Source organism: Lissotriton helveticus, chromosome 2_2 (assembly GCF_964261635.1).
Source record: "Lissotriton helveticus chromosome 2_2, aLisHel1.1, whole genome shotgun sequence".
NCBI lineage: Eukaryota > Metazoa > Chordata > Amphibia > Caudata > Salamandridae > Lissotriton > Lissotriton helveticus.
The window spans coordinates 257,054,899-257,073,451 of record NC_136060.1 but is presented as its reverse complement, the minus strand read 5'-3'; the positions used below and the strand labels follow the sequence as shown (position 1 = coordinate 257,073,451).

At 48.5% G+C, this 18,553-nt stretch overlaps 1 protein-coding gene across 5 annotated transcripts in view; it reads right to left on the bottom strand.

Annotated features, from left to right (window-relative positions):
- Positions 1 to 18,553, bottom strand: part of CCDC149 (coiled-coil domain containing 149) — a 480,627-nt gene that overhangs the window by 264,089 nt on the left and 197,985 nt on the right. For 3 of the 5 annotated variants that reach the window (XM_078678383.1, XM_078678387.1, XM_078678385.1), the window contains 2 exons: positions 9,090 to 9,152; positions 5,520 to 5,627 (listed from right to left, as the gene is read on the bottom strand). In XM_078678383.1, the coding sequence (XP_078534509.1) occupies positions 5,520 to 5,627; positions 9,090 to 9,152 (171 nt within the window). The remainder of the gene's footprint in view (positions 1 to 5,519; positions 5,628 to 9,089; positions 9,153 to 18,553) is intronic. The other 2 variants (XM_078678386.1, XM_078678388.1) reach the window with 1 other exon arrangement.

The window sequence follows — 18,553 nt, the reverse complement described above, 5'->3', positions numbered from 1 at the left end:
AGTGGCCCTGTCAGGAAGGAATCCCGACTGATCTAGATGAACCAGATCTGTGATAACAGCTCGCAGTCGGGTAGCCAGTATGGTGGCCAACAGCTTCACCTCAATATTCAGTAAGGAGATGGGTCGATATGAGGCGCAATCCACTCGTGGTTTGCCCTCTTTATAAATCGGAACGATCGTCGCCCTCGTCAGGTCAGGGGGCAGCTTTCCCTCTTCAAAGGCGCCTGCAAAGAGTCCCCCAAGGTGTCGCGACAGTATGTCTGCTGTCCGCTTGAAGAGCTCTGCCGGGAAGCCATTGGGTCCCGGGGTCTTGCCGGGCCTCAACCTGGCAATGGCCTCGGTAATGTCATCCACCGTTATGGCCGTTTCTAGGGCCTCCATTGACTCAGGGGGGAGGGTCGGCAAGACTGTGGCATCTAGGTAGCATAGCGCCTCCTCCTGCGTGGCAAGGTCGCGCGTCGCATAGAATGCCTCAAAGTGCGTGGCAAAAGTGTCGGCTATCTCCCTATCCGTGTTAACAGTAGCACCGTTACCGGCATGCACTTCATCAATCCATCTCGCCGCCCTTTCTTTCCTGCTGAGCCACGCTAAAAGCTTCCCTGACTTGTCCCCTACATCATATAGCCTGTGGAGGGTGGCAAGGGCCTGGGTCTTCGCTTCGTCGTTCACCAATTCCCTATACTGTTTCTGGACATCCAGCAGCTTTCTGAGGGTCACGTCGCTTTTTCGGGTTAGATGTTCCCTTTTCTCTTTCTTGGATCGTCCGTTTCAGGGCGGTCACCTCCGCCAGGAGTCTACGACGTTCCTCACCCCGCCTAGAATTTATCCTATCCCTAAGGACCAGCTTCAGAGCTTCCCATAGGGTGACCTTCGAATCCACTGTATCCACATTCTCAGCCAAATAAACCTTAATGTCAGCCCGTATACCTCTAAGTAGGGTCGCGTTCTGTAAATCCCAGGCCGCCAGGCACCAAGTCGCCTCGTATCTAGCCTGGTAACGTCCCACCCTTACATACAGCGGCGAATGGTCGCATATACCCCTGGCCCTGTATTCAGCAACATCATCCACCCGCACGTATTGGCGGGACATAAAAACATAGTCAAGGCGCAAGAACACCCTATGTGCTCCGGATTAGTAGGAGTATGCCTGTAGTGTCGGGTGAAGCCATCTCCAAATATCTGTAAGACCTATGGCGGACATCTGGCTGGAGAGTGGTGTCTGGTTCTCGCCTCTCGCCCCTTCTCCTGATCTATCATGGTGGGTGTCCATAACATTATTGAAATCCCCTCCCACCACTTGTATGGTATCTGAGGTCTCTAAGAGTATGTGGTTGAGCGCCCTGAGAGTGCGTGGTTGAAGTTTGGGCGGTGCATATACCGATACAAGTGTGTATGTGCGTCTGTTCCAGGTGCCTTGCACTCCAGCGTATGTCCCTTGGGGGTCCAGCCAGGTGCGAGTAATGCAAAATGGGGAAGCGATTTTAGCGACAACCGCCACTCCTCTGGAGTCCGACGTGTATCCCGCATGTGCCAACACCCTGTGTCTCCCCCTGGCGAGAAAAGCGCATGCAGTACCCCGGAGGTGGGTTTCTTGTAGGAAAGTAAAGTCCGGATCCACCCTTTTAATGTAAGCATTCACCAGCCCCCTCTTGATTTTAGAACCCAGACCGTTGACGTTCCACGTCAGGATACTCAGAGTCCTATCAACCCCTATCGGTGTGGCTACGTTACTTGCCATTGGACTACGAGGTGATTGCATGCGGTCCAATTCCGGCCTGCGTAGGTGGTGCGTGGGCTCAATGTGCGCTGCTGCATGAATGTAGTGCAAGTAACCCCTCTCCCTCCCTCTACCCTCTCCAACTCCAACTTGAGAGCGTTTGAAAACTTTTCATCCCCCCCCCCCACCTCCCCGCCTCCCCCCCCTTCCAGTTGCATCCTACTACAGGACCAAACTATCCGCAGGTGAAGGCCTGTCGCCCTCCCACACATCCCTCCCTTCACAAACTCACAAACAGTAAGATAAACTTAAAGAACATAGAGGGACGTGGTAACTTGCGTGCTCCCATCCGTCGAGCTGCAATCCCCTGGATCCCATAGCGCCATCCTTCACGAGTGTGAGTCTTGTGTGTCCAGTACAGGCACTCCGGATCGCCCCGAGGAGTCCTGCTCCAAGTGATGGATTTCCTTGACTAGCGGGTGGATCAAATCCTCCACCTCCTCCTCTCCTCCCGATGCGCGGCCCTCCGATTCTTCCTCATCATCTCCTTCTGAGCGGATACCATTGCGCAAGCAACTGAACCTGGAGCCTGCCACTGAGCCATTTCCAGGTGTCGTCGATCCACCACCACGAATGTCCTCCGTGGCCCGGGATCGATATGGCGTCGCCGGTGTCAGCTTTCTCACCCTCCGCGATTTCCTTCTCTGCGGTTTCGGCATTTCCCAGCGTGTCTTCTCCTGCACTGATCTCTCCAGGGCATCTCGTCCCACCGTTTCTCTGCTGCTCAGTACCGGGCGTTCCTCAAGCCAGTGCCAGGCGTCCTCTGGGTGCGAGAAAAAAAAGGCTTTGTCTTTGTAGATCACCTTGAGCTTAGCGGGGAAAGGGAGCATGTATCGAATGTCTAGAGACCTCAGTTTTGCCTTCACAGAGTCAAAAGATCGGCGTTGTTTCGAAACTTCCTGGCTGTAATCCGGGAAAATCATTATGGTCGTGTTCTCCGTGCGTATCTCCCCCATTCGTCTGGCTTCTTGCAGGATTAGATCTCTGTCCGCAAAGTTCAAGAAGCGTGCTATGACCGGTCTCGGTCTCGCCCCCTCTGGAGGTTTCGCCAGGAGGGCCCTGTGCGCCCTTTCAATGAGGAAACATGGGGAGAATTGTGCTGTCGGGAAGGTGGTCTTCAACCAGGCGTGGAGGAACGACGTCATGTTTGTCCCCTCAATTCCCTCTCTAAATCCCACGAAGCGCAGGTTGTTGCGTCTCGATCTATTTTCTGCATCGTCCACCTTCCACAGCAGCTGGCGATGCGAGGCCTGCAGTTCCACCATGTCTTGCTTCAAGGCGGATATCGCTGCATCGTTATCGGTTATCCTGGTTTCAGTCTCCGTCACCCTCTCTGACAGTTTCCGGAAATCTTGCCGCAGTAGTGTAACCTCGGAGCCCACTTCCCCGATTTTCACCTCCAGGGCCGCCCGGGACTCTTGGATGTCTGTCCTGGATGCTTGAATGGCCTCCATCAACAGCGCCGTGTCGGTTCGCGCTCTGGATGTCAATGAGTGGTGGTCCACCGTGGGCCTTGGCGCCGCAAAGTTGTCCATGGGGCCTTGTTTCGCATTTTTAGGGATCAGGTCTCTTTTCCCCATGGCTGCGCTCTCCTCGGGCGGGGGGCCTCGGTACAGGCCGCAAGCTTCAGGCCTCTGACAAGTCAGTAGCAGAGTTGGAGCCGAGTAGTGGGAGGGGGGGGCGGGAACGCCAACTTATTGTGCAGGGTACAGACCCCTGACCCCTCCGTTTGGCCGACCTCCGGCCAGCGATTGATGCGGCTCCTTCAGTGTGTGTCCGGTCCCTTCTCGCGTGCCCACCCCAGAGTGGTGACACCAACCGCTACCCGCAGCGAGCTCAGCGCCGTCAGGTGCTCAGGGCCTCTGTCTCCTTCCTCACCTCCGGCACTCCAGGTCGCCCCCTTAACAAGGCGAGCAGGGTAGCGAGCCGTTCTTCAATGGGGCGCCGGGGGGGGGGGGTGCGAGCCCCGGGACCGGGACCTCACTATGTGCAGAGCACTCCCGCGTCTGTCACCTCCTACGGGCGGCTCCCGGGCACCGCCGCCATATTGGTATAGGAGCCGGGTCTTTGCGGCAGGCTCGGTGATCCAGCTCCGGCCGACCAAGAAGCCGAGAATGCGCCTGGGCCGCTCTGCCCCCCGCGGTCACCACCAGCGGTTGCGTGCGCGGGAGATGATACAGGCGACCAGCTCGGCCCCCTCTCACCGGCTCGGAGATGCGCCGGCCGCCATCTTGGTAAAGGCGGCCGGTATTCGGTGTCGCCTGTGTTGTTCTCTGCACACCGGGCAGCCAGCGCCGCGGACCGACCTGTCCGCCGCGTACTCCAGAACGTGTTCTCCGGCCCCCACCTGGCCTCAGGACGGCTCCTATGCGCCCCGGCGACGCACAGACACTGCGCCCGCCATCTTGGCTCCGCCGAGAGGCGCCGAGTCGGCGCTTCAGGTTCGGTTTGCCGTGGAGTTCTGCACTGTTAGTGCCGCGGATGCCCCTCCGGCAGTCCCAGGGGTACTGCGGCTCCCTTTGGTGCGTGTGGCGCTACAATGGGGATAGTAAAACGACGGATCTGTGTGCAGCTTGTCTGGAGCTCCGGCAAGGTACGTCTCAACCGGCCATGCTGCTGGCCACGCCCCCCCAACATATCATTTGTGACCAAAGAGAGTGAGTACCTCTCCTATAGCTTTGACAAAACTGTACAAAAATAGGAAAAGTACAAACCCCTCCTATGTAGCTTGGCTAATGCAAAGGAAGGTGTAGACAGGATGACCGAGGTGTGGTGGGAGGACAATGCAACTTTTGTACTTACCAAGCTATCTCCCCTAGGGCAAAGTCTAGTCTCTTGCTACAATGTGGCAGAATACTTACCTGATTGTTGTTTTTTTGGGGGTTGGGAAGTCATCTCTAATTTATCCAGAGCATAACCTACCATATCTTGCATGGCTCCGTCTTCCTTTGCGTACTTTCTGGTTGAGCCAGTGGGTGACCCTGATGGCTGCATGGAACAACGCTCTCCTCTTTCAAGGTCTCAAAGTTCTAACAATGTTGACATTGCCCACCGAACAATACGTGACGTGTCCTTTCAGTTTTGGCACAGTGTTCTCAGAGCTTGAACGCACAGTTTCCATCACTGAGTTGCTTGAGGGATTCCAGTGCGCCATTTCTGCCTTCCATTCTTACGACGAGACGTCCTTGATATTTTTTCCATTACGTTGGGCATTTTTTGTGAGACCTGGCTCCCAATCCAGAGAAGTTATTCTTGTAAAATTCTGTATTTTATTTACTAGTTAGGACGGTCCGTTATTATATTTTCTTTTGCTCAAGTCACCCCAAACTAATATGGCTTCATTTTACTACTTGTGCCTAAGCAGTCCTTCCTTTCTTTCTTCTTATGAACTGTCATTTCAGTGCATCAAAACATTACACTTTACCTGGTGCTTGCTGTAGATGCTTCCAGTGTCGTTTTGGTCTCCGTTTTCCAGTAGGCACTAGGATCAGGTAGTCTTTGAGGTGGTTGAGGAGGACATTAGTACATACCTTGGTACGAAGTGAATACATTTATTGACTACTCCTCAAAGACCAGCCACTGACACCCCAATGCTACTATGCACCTCATTTCTGGCTATCAACTTTTTTATTCCAGTTTTATTGCAAAATACGAGCTTTTGAGTACTCAGTGAAGCGCCAGAATCCTTTCTGGTGTAGATACGCTGTATTAAACTGCTGGATAAAATGAATAATGAACATACCTTATTGTCACCTTGTACTTCGGCCAATCTCTGCTGAAGTTCTTTTATTTCTTCTACAAGACGCTTGTTTCGTTCCCGAGTCTCAATTAATAGCTGTGCAAGGTTAGCCTAAAAGGAAAATAAATCATGTGTCAGAAAGTGTTGCCCCTAATAAGTTAGCATGGCAATAGTAGCCGTCCTGCGTACACAAAATGTTGATAAATGGACAAGCATCTGCAGTGAATAAAGTAAGAATTCTGCTAAACTTAGAATGCTGAGAAAAATATATTGATAAAACGTTAGTCAACATTTACATTCTTGTTTGTTACTGCAAATCGGTTTTTCAAAATATACAACTGAAGAACAAAATGTGAATATATGGTTGTGAGAAAGTGATACTGACTATCTGAGCCATCTGGATTTTTTGCTTTTTGAGCACCTGATTTTTTTTCCCTTCTACTGTGGAAGAATCTCATAATCAGGGACTCACCCACTGTAAACTCAGGGTAAAATGAACTGTGCATGTTTTGTACCAGTGTCCGCCTTGAGATGAGGGTGCAGCAATGCAGCCAGGGTAAGGGCAATGGGCTGGTTACACGTGGACATGTGTGCATATGCGTGTGCACCCATGTAAGTAAGGAATGCGTGGGGGAGATTCCGGTTATGCGCAGCCTAGGAGCTGTTTACGGATAGACGGGCACAGAAGGAAAAATGCAGAGTTGGGTGGTGACATGGAGTAGTCCTCATAATGCGGGGGTACATATGGGATAGTCAGTGTACTTTACTGTTTCACTGTAGGAATACTCCATTTTATTCCTATGGAAAAGGAGGCCTCACGGGGCAAACTTCAGACATGCATGAAAGTACACTGTAAATTGTGTGAAAAGAACCATGCTGCTGTGTCCAACACCTTATCTGTACAGCTTATGGGTCATCCATAAATGCCATAGTCCTCTAACTCAGCTCAGAATCAAAGCCCTGCCTTGTATGACTGCCAGGCTGGAATAATTACCTTCTTTCTCTAAGCTGTACCATCAGAGGTCTAGCCCTCCACTGCAAACATTCCCCGGGGCGGAGATCTTCTGTCCAGGAAGGAGAAATGGGGTGAAGCTGCTGGGCAATAATCAGAAGCTGTAACCCAATACCAGGCACTGGCTGTGATGTCAGCGAGTGGGGGAAGCGGGTCAGAGACCATGTGGCATGGGACCTCCTGACAACGCCATACTGAGGTATCCCAGTGGGCTGTGCAAGAAGGTGGGATCATGGGAAGAGAGGTGAGGTGGCACTGTGGGATAGGCCAGAGGTGCATTCCTGCCAGCACCCTCCGACCCTCCTTTAAAGGTTTTGCACAAGAAGAGTAGCTCTCTCTGGGATGTACTCTGTCTGAGGAACACTGAGGCTGGAGGCTGACGCCATGGCGAATTGGAAAGAGGAGCTCTCTGTCTCCAGGACCAGGGCCTCTGCCTCCGATTGCCTCCAGGACTTCTGTAGGAAGAGCTGGGCTTCTGCGCCAGGAGAAGAGAGGCCCATAAGGAGAGCAATGAAGCCAGTTCCCTGCCGAGCTCGACCTCTTGGAGACCCGGAGGGTGGAGGAAAGTGCGGCAGATGAGTAGGGCAGGCCACCACAAGCGAAAAGAGATGAAGAGCGTTGAGATCACCCCACTGGCGCCGGAGATATGGTCTCTAGAAGGTAGGCAACCTTTGAGAAGACCGACTGCTGAGCGCGTGGGGCTCTGCCTCCAGTCTTCGATGTCCCCCCGGGAGGATCAGGTTCCGGGGGCTGCATCCAGTAAGAACGGGGAGCGCCCCCAAGAAGCAGATTAAATTGAGGCTTACCGTTGCACGCTCCGTGAAGGGTCCTCAGGGCCCCATCCCTGAGTTTGGATGGAGATTAAGTTAGGGAGCGCCGCTGCGCCCCCGTGAAGCTGGATGGAGGCCAGGACCCAATCTCTGGGCCCCAATGGCCGGAGAGATGTCACCAGAAAGCTGGCCACAGCACCAACGTTTGCCCGCAGGAGGCTCTCCAATGAGGCATGAGGCCATGGGGTGACCGGGCACCCCATGAAAAAGTAAAAGCGCAGCGAAAGGCTGCTTACCTGCCTAGGAATCCAGGGCGGCTCTCCCCAATGGAGCCGCTGCTAGCATATGCAAATGCCCAAGGAGCGCCCCAAAATGCCCTGCAGGGCCTGGGGCGGTTTGTTAATGGAAACGGCTCGTTTCAGCTTGTGGTGACCCCAGCAAGATGGCGTCACCACCCATCGTTTAGCAGGTGTGCAAGGAAAGCTGCAGGAGCAGACCACACCCCCCCATTAAAGAATTGGAAAGTCCCACACTAAGTCTCTAGTGACTAAGGATATAACCCCTCAAAGGTTTTCTTGGGTGCTTTGAAAGCTTCTTCCAGACTGGAATGTTGGTCTACAGTGGAAAGGCTGCATCTACTAATCATGAAGAGGATGGTTGCTCCTAGTTGAGTAACTACCAAACAAAAAAGTTCATAGCTGGAGGGTACTAGGGAAATTTTAATGACCGGCAAAGGATTATATCCCCAATATTTGCAAACTAAACAGTACTAAATCCTTGGGTCTACACGAAAAATAGTGAAGAAAATGTTTGTGGCGAGCCACTATTAGATAGATACAGAGAGAATCAACACAGAACCAATGGCTATAGCTCGCAGACCTAACTGTGGGCACTTCCCTTTAAAGGACGATATCCCTCACTCACCAGGGATGTATGTCGTTACAACGCATGCTATTACAACGCATGCCTTTACGACACAAGTTTTACAACGCAAGTCGTTACAACGACTTGCGATGGGGGGCGCTGGATAGTGAATAGTTTAATTTACTATTCCAACTCCAGTCCCCGTGGATGGTAGGGAAGGTGTTGGATAGTAAATTAAAACTATTCCCTATCCTAGAGCGCCCCCCAGCGCAAGTCGTTGTAACGACTTGCGTTGTAATGGTTGCGTCGTAATGGTGTTGCGTTGTAAAGGATGTTTCCCCTCACCAGTGACATGCTTCATTATATGGGATTCTCCTCTCAAAGTTCCTTTGAGGGCTACAACCCCCTCTCTGAGAGGGAGGAGCTCAGGGATGTTTTAAGTGCCTACTCTAATAGGATATTCTAAATCCACATATAAAGAGAATCAGTGTGAACGAGGGCGCAGCGCAAAAAAAGAACTAATGTGAGGAAAGTGAGACTAAAACTAGCTATTGAGCGTAAAAATTGTTATTTATTCCGGTACACCCATTGCTAGGCTTAAAAACAGTGCATTAGCGGTATGGATTTAAACCACATTAGTGTGGTAGAAAATGATGGTCAACATGTTTCAGCCTTAATGCCCATTCGTGGGCGGGGCTTTCGTCAGGACCTATAACGATGCTGCTGCTTATGTGCTCAAGTGATTTGAACAAAAAAAGGATACAGAAAACAGACGCTATTCCAAGTTCGTCTGTTCCATGAGGAATAATTACCTACAGTGAGGAAAAAAGCCAAAATTCAGGTTTTTATACAAACATTCTTAGGAATGCTTAACAAGGTGATTACAATAATGATTCTGTGAAGATAAAGAAAATAAAACTTCCTTACCCGCAACTTCTGGGTAAGAGACCCCACCTCAACCTGGCGACAGCTCAGGAAGGGGGCACCGCTCTGAAAAATAAGCAGCAGCATCATTATAAGTCCTGATGAAAGCTCCGCCCACAAAAGGGCATTAAGGCTGAAACATGTTGACCATCATTCTCCAACTATAACAAAAGAAAGATACCCAGGTCAAAAAGGAGAGAGTGTGTCCTGAACTAGCAGTCCAAGAAGAACTGGGGATCATACAACTAACCTTTGAGTAACCCTTGATTGAGAAATTCATCAGACCACCCTTCTGGCGGAGCATCATCATGTGAGATTAGATGGTGGATCCAAACATCGCCCAGCCCATCAAATGATGGTGCGGAAGTGGATACCAAGTGTAGTCTCTAACCAGAGGTTTCTCAAAATGTAGGTGCTGATGAAGTGCAGTGCATGAACAGTGAGTGAGGTTAAAATTGATTACTAGAACAAAAATTATGTTTAATGGATATTGTTCGAGTATCAATAATAAAAAAACACCAGGTAGTCTGAAAATATGGCTACTTAGTGGCGCTGTGCAGAGAGGTCAACAAATTTCAGCCAAACGGATATGCTGTCCGGCTTTCTTCAGGACTAGCGAAATGGAAAGCTACTGCAATAATCAAAATCAGTGAAAATATATATATATATATATATATATATATATATATATATATATATAAGTGCTGTGATAAAAAAGTGAAAATGTTTTCACAAAAATTCAATCTTCCTACCAGGACCTTGGAGCCCCAATGTACCCTGGAGTCGTAGAAATAAAGATGTCCTTTCCAGAAAGACAGACAAAGAGAATACACAGACATACAAAATACAGTTACATGTATTTCCCTGCACTTACCAAGACGCTAGACAGGACACACATGGAGAATAATTCACTCCTCCATTCTCCCACAAAGTATGTTAACTAAGGGGTACGGCTCGAATCCCATTATTAAAATATGGAATAACAAGACATTTAAGACTTTCAAATACTCACCCAGCTTTATGTGGGTGATAACCTCACCTCACCCGGCATCCACTCGGGAAAATGAGGCCCGCTCTGTTGTGTAAAAATGAAAATAATGGACACAATAAGCAAAATGTCCTATCGTGTCCAGCTTGATGCACCAGTATTTACTTTCACACCTGTTAAAACCTAGTCTTCTGATGCCTCCCTACCAACCATGCGCTAATAATAGGTAGTTAGGTTGACAGTAGGTCTAGGGTGGAATGCGCATAGACCAATATAGGGTAACCCCATCTCGAATGTTGGTTTTTCAGTTGATCAAGGAGTCCAGAATCCAATCATTAGCAAAAAGATTATCCGTGCCGCGCTAAACTCTGCTAAATTGCCTAAGCAGAATGTGCCTCTAAGCAGGAGTGGACTCTGCAAGTGCTGGAGCAATTACCCTAAGCAGCGAGAACCCACTTATCCGTCGGTACCCCTCTCTGACATCCGAAAGGAAGTGGAGGTGACGGTAGGCGGATTTCTCGCGTTATTTATACTCCAGGTAATGAGTAAATTAAGCGTTAATCATTGCCTAATTGGCAGCGAGATGATTTTGAAAGCGCAGCACTGCGCACGCGTGGTATAAGAATACTGTTGGTTGACACCTGCACTGAGATTGTGCAGCGAGTGTTTCGCGATTGAGGCTTGCGCTGTTGTGAAGCGCTCGTAAAAGTATCCATATATTGGCCAGAATGTAGTCAGAGCTCATGCGCGATGTGAATATTAAGAGCATCTTGATGTTGGGCATGCGCTCCAGAGGCCAGTCAGGAACCCGTGTGCTTCTACACCTCTCGGCCAGGCTGCAGTCAGGTTCTACCGCGCATGCGCGGTTAGATCTCGATTCGCCACACGTGTGCTGTGGTATAGCTTCCCGGCTGTTGGCATATACAAAACTTTCCCATTCAAAGATTCGAGTTTCTCCTCGATGGAAACTTGACAAACTAGAGAAAGTCAATGAGCAATGGCGCATTTTTAATGTACATGAAAGTGTGGTAGTGAAACTAGTATAGCAATCGTGTGTCATAGTCAGGCTCCGTAAATAGATCATAGGAGAGAAGCCAAAAGTACTCCCTTATTCATGGAAAGTCCTATATTGCTACCCACCGTGCCAGTGGCACCCTATTATTCCTGATATACAGAATGGAGGGTGATTCAATACAATTATAGGATACCATAAAAGAGGTTCTTGTCAGTGGATCTTATATATTATGGCATGCCAAATTGAGGTGATTCAGTTTGGTACAGTTATAAGATGACATCAGAAAAAATTCTTGTCAATGGATAACAATGTGGTAGGGGGTCACACTACCACAGTGATGTCCATGGAATGTCATCATTCAAACCTTGACTGTCACTCTTAAGCCTGAAAATCCACGTTTGCTCTTTCACAAAGAGAAATCTAGAGACATCACTTATGTGTGGTGGAATGAACCGATGTTCTAATACCACCCATCTCATATCCTCAGCTTTGTGTTGTGAAGTCAAAAAATGGTTTGTCATGCGTGTGGACTGTTTCTGGCAACGGATAGTGCTTTTATGTTCACAAATTCTCAGTTTTATTTTGCGGGTAGTATGGCCAACATATCGTAAACAACAGGGACAGGTGATCATGTAAATAACTCGCTCAGAGTTACAGTTAGTATGTTTTTTCAATAACCATGGTTTACTTGTACCTATATCAACTCTGTCTGTCTTGCAGGTTTGCGGGCAGACACTACAGGAGCCACATGGAAAGTGGCCCTGGACTGGTAGAAGATTCCATAATGTATTGGTATTGTCTGTTGTCTGCGTTCTAGGTCTTGTATGAACGAGACTGTCTCGAATGCTTGGTGCTTTTTTAAAAGAGAACAGAGGCAGAAGAATACTGGTCTGTGCTACGTTGAGGATGCTCCAATGTCTGCGTACCGTCTTCTGGATTTGGTTAGAAAGCACACTAAATGTGCTAACAAAGGTGAGCCTGTCTAAAGAGACCTTCTCCGGTCGTTTCTCCAAAAGGGCCTCCCGGTTGTTATTGGAGGCCCGTTTCCAAGCCCTCTTCACCAGATGTTTAGGGTATTGACGCTCTTGTAATTGAGTCAACAGAATTTTCGCATGCTTTTCAAAGAGTGGTTTAGAGGAGCAATTCCTCCGTACCCGTAGGAACTGGCCTACTGGAAGGTTGTCGCGTAAGGCCCGTGGGTGGTGACTGTTGTAAACTAGTAACGAGTTCTTAGCCATTGGTTTCTTGTAGAGTTCACATTCAAGTTTCCCGTCCTTAGGAAAAATGAGGATGTCAAGGAACGGGAGATGATCTTTATTGAATTCCACAGTGAACTTCAGAAACTGGTACTGTTCATTTAGCCATTTGTGAAACAAATCAATTTCAGAAGGTGTCCCTCGCCACACCACCAGAATATCATCTATGTATCTCTTCCATAGCAACACCCTCGCGAAAAAAGGGTTGCATGGTTGGGAACACAGTCCTGTTCAAATAGGTGAACGTACAGGTTGGCAAGGCTGGGGGCAAAAATACTCCCCATTGACGTTCCTGAGGTCTGTAAGTAAATCTGATCCTCAAACTTGAAGAAATTCTGCATCATTGCCAGTCTGGCACACTCCATAATAAAACTCACAGGAGTGATGCTCTTTAGGTCTCGTGAGGCTTAGAGTTGTCTAACAGCCTCAAGGGTCTCTTCCTGCGGAATACAGGTGTAGAGGGACTCTACGCCGAAACTAATCAAAAAGTCTGTCGCAACGGCAAATTCAATTGCTGGGATGAGTCTAAGGACATCGGCCGTATCCTGCGATAGGTCGGCATTTCTTTAACAAAAGGCCTAAGGAAAAAATCCACGAAGGTGGACAGGGGTTCAAGCAATGAACCGATCCCCGAGATAATCGGGCGTCCCGGTGGTGGCCTGGTGGTTTTATGTATCTTGGGTAGACAATAAAAACCCGGCATCACCGGGTTTGGTGTCACCAGAAATTTTGCTTCTTCAGGTGAGATCCATCCTTCTACCAAGCCTTCATCCACCAAAGTCTTGATTTCTGGTAGCAACCGCGGGGTGGGATCACTAGATAACGGCTGGTAGGCACTTCTGTTGTTCAATTGTCTGAGGCATTCCTCACGGTAACTGGTCATACCCAGGATTACTGTTGCTCCCCCCTTGTCTGCTGGTCTTATAATGATCGATTGATCTTTTGACAGGTTTGTAAGGGCATTCTTTTCTCGAGTTGGAAGATTCTGAAAACTACGATAGTTAGTATCGTGTAAGGACATGATGTCATGTGTCACAGTATTCTTATACCACGCAAGCGCAGTGCTGCGCTTTCAAAATCATCACGCTGCCAATTAGGCAATGATTAATGCTTAATTTACTCATTACCTGGAGTATAAATAACGCAAGAAATCCGACTACCGTCACCTCCACTTCCTCTGGGATGTCAGAGAGGGGTACCGACGGATAGGTGGGTTCTCGCTGCTTAGGGTAATTGCTCCAGCACTTGCAGAGTCCACTCCTGCTTAGAGGCACATTCTGCTTAGGCAATTTAGCAGAGTTTAGCGCGGCACGGATAATCTTTTTGCTAATGATTGGGTTCTGGACTCCTTGATCAACTGAAAAACCAACATTTGAGATGGGGTTACCCTATATTGGTCTATGCGCATTCCACCCTAGACCTACTGTCAACCTAACTACCTATTTTTAGCGCATGGTTGGTAGGGAGGCGTCACGTTCAGAAGACTAGGTTTTAACAGGTGTGAAAATAAATACTGGCGCATCAAGCTGGACACGATAGGACATTTTGCTTATTGTGTCCATTATTTTCATTTTTACACAACAGAGCGGGCCTCATTTTCCCGAGCGGATGCCGGGTGAGGTGAGGTTATCACCCACATAAAGCTGGGTGAGTATTTGAAAGTCTTAAATGTCTTGTTATTCCATATTTTAATAATGGGATTCGAGTCATACCGCTTAGATAACATACTTTGTGGGAGAATGGAGGAGTAATTGTAATTGTAATTGTAAAATCACTTATATAGCGCATGGCTACCCGTAGGCATCCCAGCGCTCTTGGCAACGGTAACCCTGGGCTAGTCCGATCAACATTCCTACTGCAGGCTAATTTCTGGGGAATAGGAAGGTTTTGAGTTTCTTCCTAAACTGAAGGAAGGTCTGTTCCTGCCTCAAGTTATATGGGAGGGCATTCCATTCTCTTGCTGCTTGCAGAGAAAAGAGCCGGCCGCATGAGCGGGCTCGCTTTATTCTGGGAATGATTGCCAGGTTGTGGTCACTCGAGCGGAGATTGAGTTGGGGCTTGTAAGGACTTATCATATTTTCCAAAATGGAAGGGCCTTCTCCATGCATGATCTTGTATGTGATGCATAGGGATTTAAATCGCACCCGTTCCTTCACAGGGAGCCAATGGAGTGATCTTAGAGCTGGCTTCGCCGACATATATCGACTAGTTCCAGTCAAAATCCTGGCGGCATAGTTCTGAGCCACTTGTAGGGTTTTAAAAGTGGATGCCGGTGCCCCAAGGTATAAAGCATTCCCGTAGTCAATTTGTGATAAAACCAAGGATTGAACTACGGTCTTCTTTGCTTTTTCAGGGAGTTGGGGCGGGATTTTACGCAGGGATTTGAGTATCCCATGACAAACTGCAGAGGTCTTTCTGGCTTGAGTTTCGAAGGACAAAGCATTGTCGAGCCAGAAGCCTAAGCTTTTTATTTTTGGTTTGGGTGATGGTATGGCACCCATACAAGTGGGCCAAGCTAGGCAGTCGGGGATATCCTGCTTTCCTAAGAGCATCAGCTCAGTTTTTCCTCCGTTAAGTCTGAGCTGAGACGAATTCATCCAGTTTACTACCACCTCCAAACAATTAGCCAGATTGTTCGGGGGAGCGTCTGTTTATTGCAAGGAAAACACCAGCTGGGTGTCATCCGCGTAGCTTATTAACTGGATGCCAAACGGAGCAACTAGTTCCGCCAACGGGGCCATGTAGACATTAAACAGTGTGGGGCTAAGGGACGACACCTGTGGTACCGCACACTGTAACGCTAACAGGCGAGAGCAGTTGTTACCCTCAAACACCTGAAAATATCTTTCCTCAAGAAAAGATCTCAACCACTCCATGGCTTTCCCGGTTACCCCGATGTTCCGGAGTCGAGACAGCAGCAGATGGTGACTTACCGTGTCGAAGGCGGCGCTGAGGTCCAGAAGGATAATGGCCGCGCTGCCACCTGCATCCAAAATCCTTCTGGCCTCTTCTACCACCCTCAACAGTGCTGTCTCGGTGCCTTGTCCCTTCCTGAACCCCGTCTGGGATGGATGGAGAAGATTATACTTCTCCAGGAATGCCGCCAATTGGATGTTTACCAATTTTTCGGTCAATTTCCCCATCCCAGGTAACAAGGATACCGGTCGATAGTTGGCCGGATCTCCTGGGTCGAGGTTCGGCTTTTTAATCAGGGATCTAACCATGGCCACTTTCCATGCCTTTGGGACCGTAGCCGATTCCAGGGAGGTGTTAACCATCTTAATTACGGGTTCGCTGATGGTTGGAAGTGCCTGGTTAAGTATTTTCATGGGGACTGGATCTCGTGGTGATCCACTTTTTATACTCCTCAACAGAGAGGGGAGAAGCTCTTCCGTGAGGGGGGCAAACTCGGAAAGTGTTGGACATTCACTTCTTTCCTCCGGGGGAGGTACACTATGATGCGAGGCCGGGTCCAATACCGGAATCGTCTCAAGAATTTTGTGTATTTTGGTCTGGAAATAGTTCGCCATGTCATCACATCTTGTGTCCTGCTCGTCTGCTTTTACGGGGGGATCTGGGATTTTTGTCAAGAGCTTTATAATCTTGAACATTTCCCTGGGGGCATTGGCGGCGGATTCGATTTTGTTCGCAAAGAATGCAGTTTTAGTGGTAATAAGAGTGGTTTTGTATTTCTTCAATGTGGCTTTGTAACTGGTCTTCCTTTCCCCGCTAAAATCCTTCCGCCAGTGTCGTTCTGCCCTTTTACATTCTTGTTTCAGTATCCTTAAGTCTGAGGTAAACCATGGATGTTTAAGCTCTCCCTTCCTAATTATTGAGGGTTTTTTCGGTATAAGCGTATCTAGGGATTGGGTGATCCACTGATTGAAATTATTGACAGCCCCTTCCACATTAGGATTATCCGGTGGCTTACTGCTTTCTAACAGTCCTTTCCATTCGTCCAAGTCAAGTTTTGTCCAAGGTCTTATTAGTCCTCTATCTGAGGAAGTAGTAGTACTCATCCTGGAAATTCTCCAGTGAAAAGGAATCACCAAGTGATCCGACCAAGGGACAGGGTAAGGCTCCAGGACTGTTATAGTCGCAATGTTAGTAAAAATGGGGTCAAGAGTATTTCCTAGCTTGTGCGTGGGGCGCCGAACCTTAAGGTTAAGGTTATAGCTCTCTAGGTCATTTTCTAAGTCTTTGGCTGCCCTATCTCCTGGCTTGTTAAAATGGAGGTTGAAATCTCCTAATAGCAGGAAGTTCGTGACCGTACATACCCCTCCTATCACCGCCTCCAGCAAGCATTCGTGAAATGTGCCAAGGGGTCCTGGTGGTCGATAGATCAACATCCCTGCTATCGAGCTCTCACCTGAGGGATGGAGGGTGAAATGTATACTTTCACATCCCTGAATTCTAGTATCCTGTAGTCTGCAGCTTATACTCTCCCTATGGATAATTGCAATCCCTCCTCCTACCCTCCCTGGACGATCTTTATGCTGTGCTATATATCCTGGGGGTAGTGCCTCGACCAAATCTGGGCCAGAATGTGCCCCCAGCCAAGTCTCCACAAGAAACAGGGCGTCGAGATCTCCGTGGGTGATTAAGAGTGAAATTTCCTCCTTATGTCCAGGCAGGGATCGACAGTTAAGTAAGGCCATCTTCAGGGTTGTGGTCTGTTTAGCTTCGTCAAATGCCTGTTCCGTTACTTGAAAAGGGCAGTGATTACATGCTTGATGGCCTTTCGTCAGGTCTAGCGTATGTAAGCACCGGGAAATAATTGTTCCCTTGCAAGCTAGAAGATCATCACGAGTATAGACTCTTACCTGAGCAGAGTGTCTGAGCTCGAGGCCCGATCGTGCGCGAACGGGTGCAAACGGGCTTTCCTCTGGTGCTCCTCCGGCGCTCATCAGGCGCTCCCGCTGCGCGTTACCGCTGCGCGTCCTCATGACCCGTAATTGTAGGCTCTCCTCCCAAGCGCGTGAGCGCTAGAGCGCTACTGAAGAAGATGGCGCCGGAAAACGGCGCTTCCTCAACTAATATGGCGTCCTAGGTGATCCGGGGCCCGCTCTAGAAGCGGTGAGTTGTACGCCTATGCGGTTTTTTAAAGTGCAAGTGGGGGGCAGCGTGCTCAATCACAGCGCAATTAAAATCAAGGTAAAATAAACTATATTAAACCCAAATACCAAAATTAGGAATTATTATTTTAAAATATGTACTTCGCTAGCGCAACGCGCTACTATCCTGCGGCAGTACTATGCAGCGCGGCAACACCCTAGGGGGCACCTTGTTCCAGTGAATTATTCTCCATGTGTGTCCTGTCTAGCGTCTTGGTAAGTGCAGGGAAATACATGGAACTGTATTTTGTATGTCTGTGTATTCTCTTTCTCTGTCTTTCAGGAAAGGACATCTTTATTTCTACGCCTCAAGGGTACATTGGGGCTCCAAGGTCCTGGTAGGAAGATTGAATTTCTGTGAAAACATTTTCACTTTTTTATCACAGCACTTATATATATTTTTTTTCACTGATTTTGATTATTGCAGTAGCTTTCCATTTCGCTGGTCCTGAAAAAAGCCGGACAGCATATCCATTTGGCTGAAACATGTTGACCTCTCTGCACAGCGCCACTAGGTAGCCATATTTTCAGACTACCTGGCGTTTTTTTACTCTTGATACTCGAACAATATCCATTAAACATAATTTTTGTTCTAGTAATCAATTTTAACCTCACTCACTGTTCATGCACTGCACTTCATCAGCACCTACATTTTGAGAAACCTCTGGTTAGAGACTACACTTGGTATCCACTTCCGCACCATCATTTGATGGGCTGGGCGATGTTTGGATCCACCATCTAATCTCACATGATGATGCTCCGCCAGAAGGGTGGTCTGATGAGAATTTCTCAACCAAGGGTTACTCAAAGGTTAGTTGTATGATCCCCAGTTCTGCTTGGACTGCTAGTTCAGGACACACTCTCTCCTTTTTGACCTGGGTATCTCTCTTTTGTTATAGTTGCTAATTAGAAATTAAGGGCATCGAGATATCTAGGTCGGTAAATATGGGCCCTTAGACCCTCATTCAATTGTGTTTTTTTACCATCATTTTCCACCACACTAATGCGGTTTAAATCCATACCGCTGGTGTACTGTTTTTAATCCTAGCAGTGGGTGTACCGGAATAAATAACAATTCCTATTCTCACTAGCTA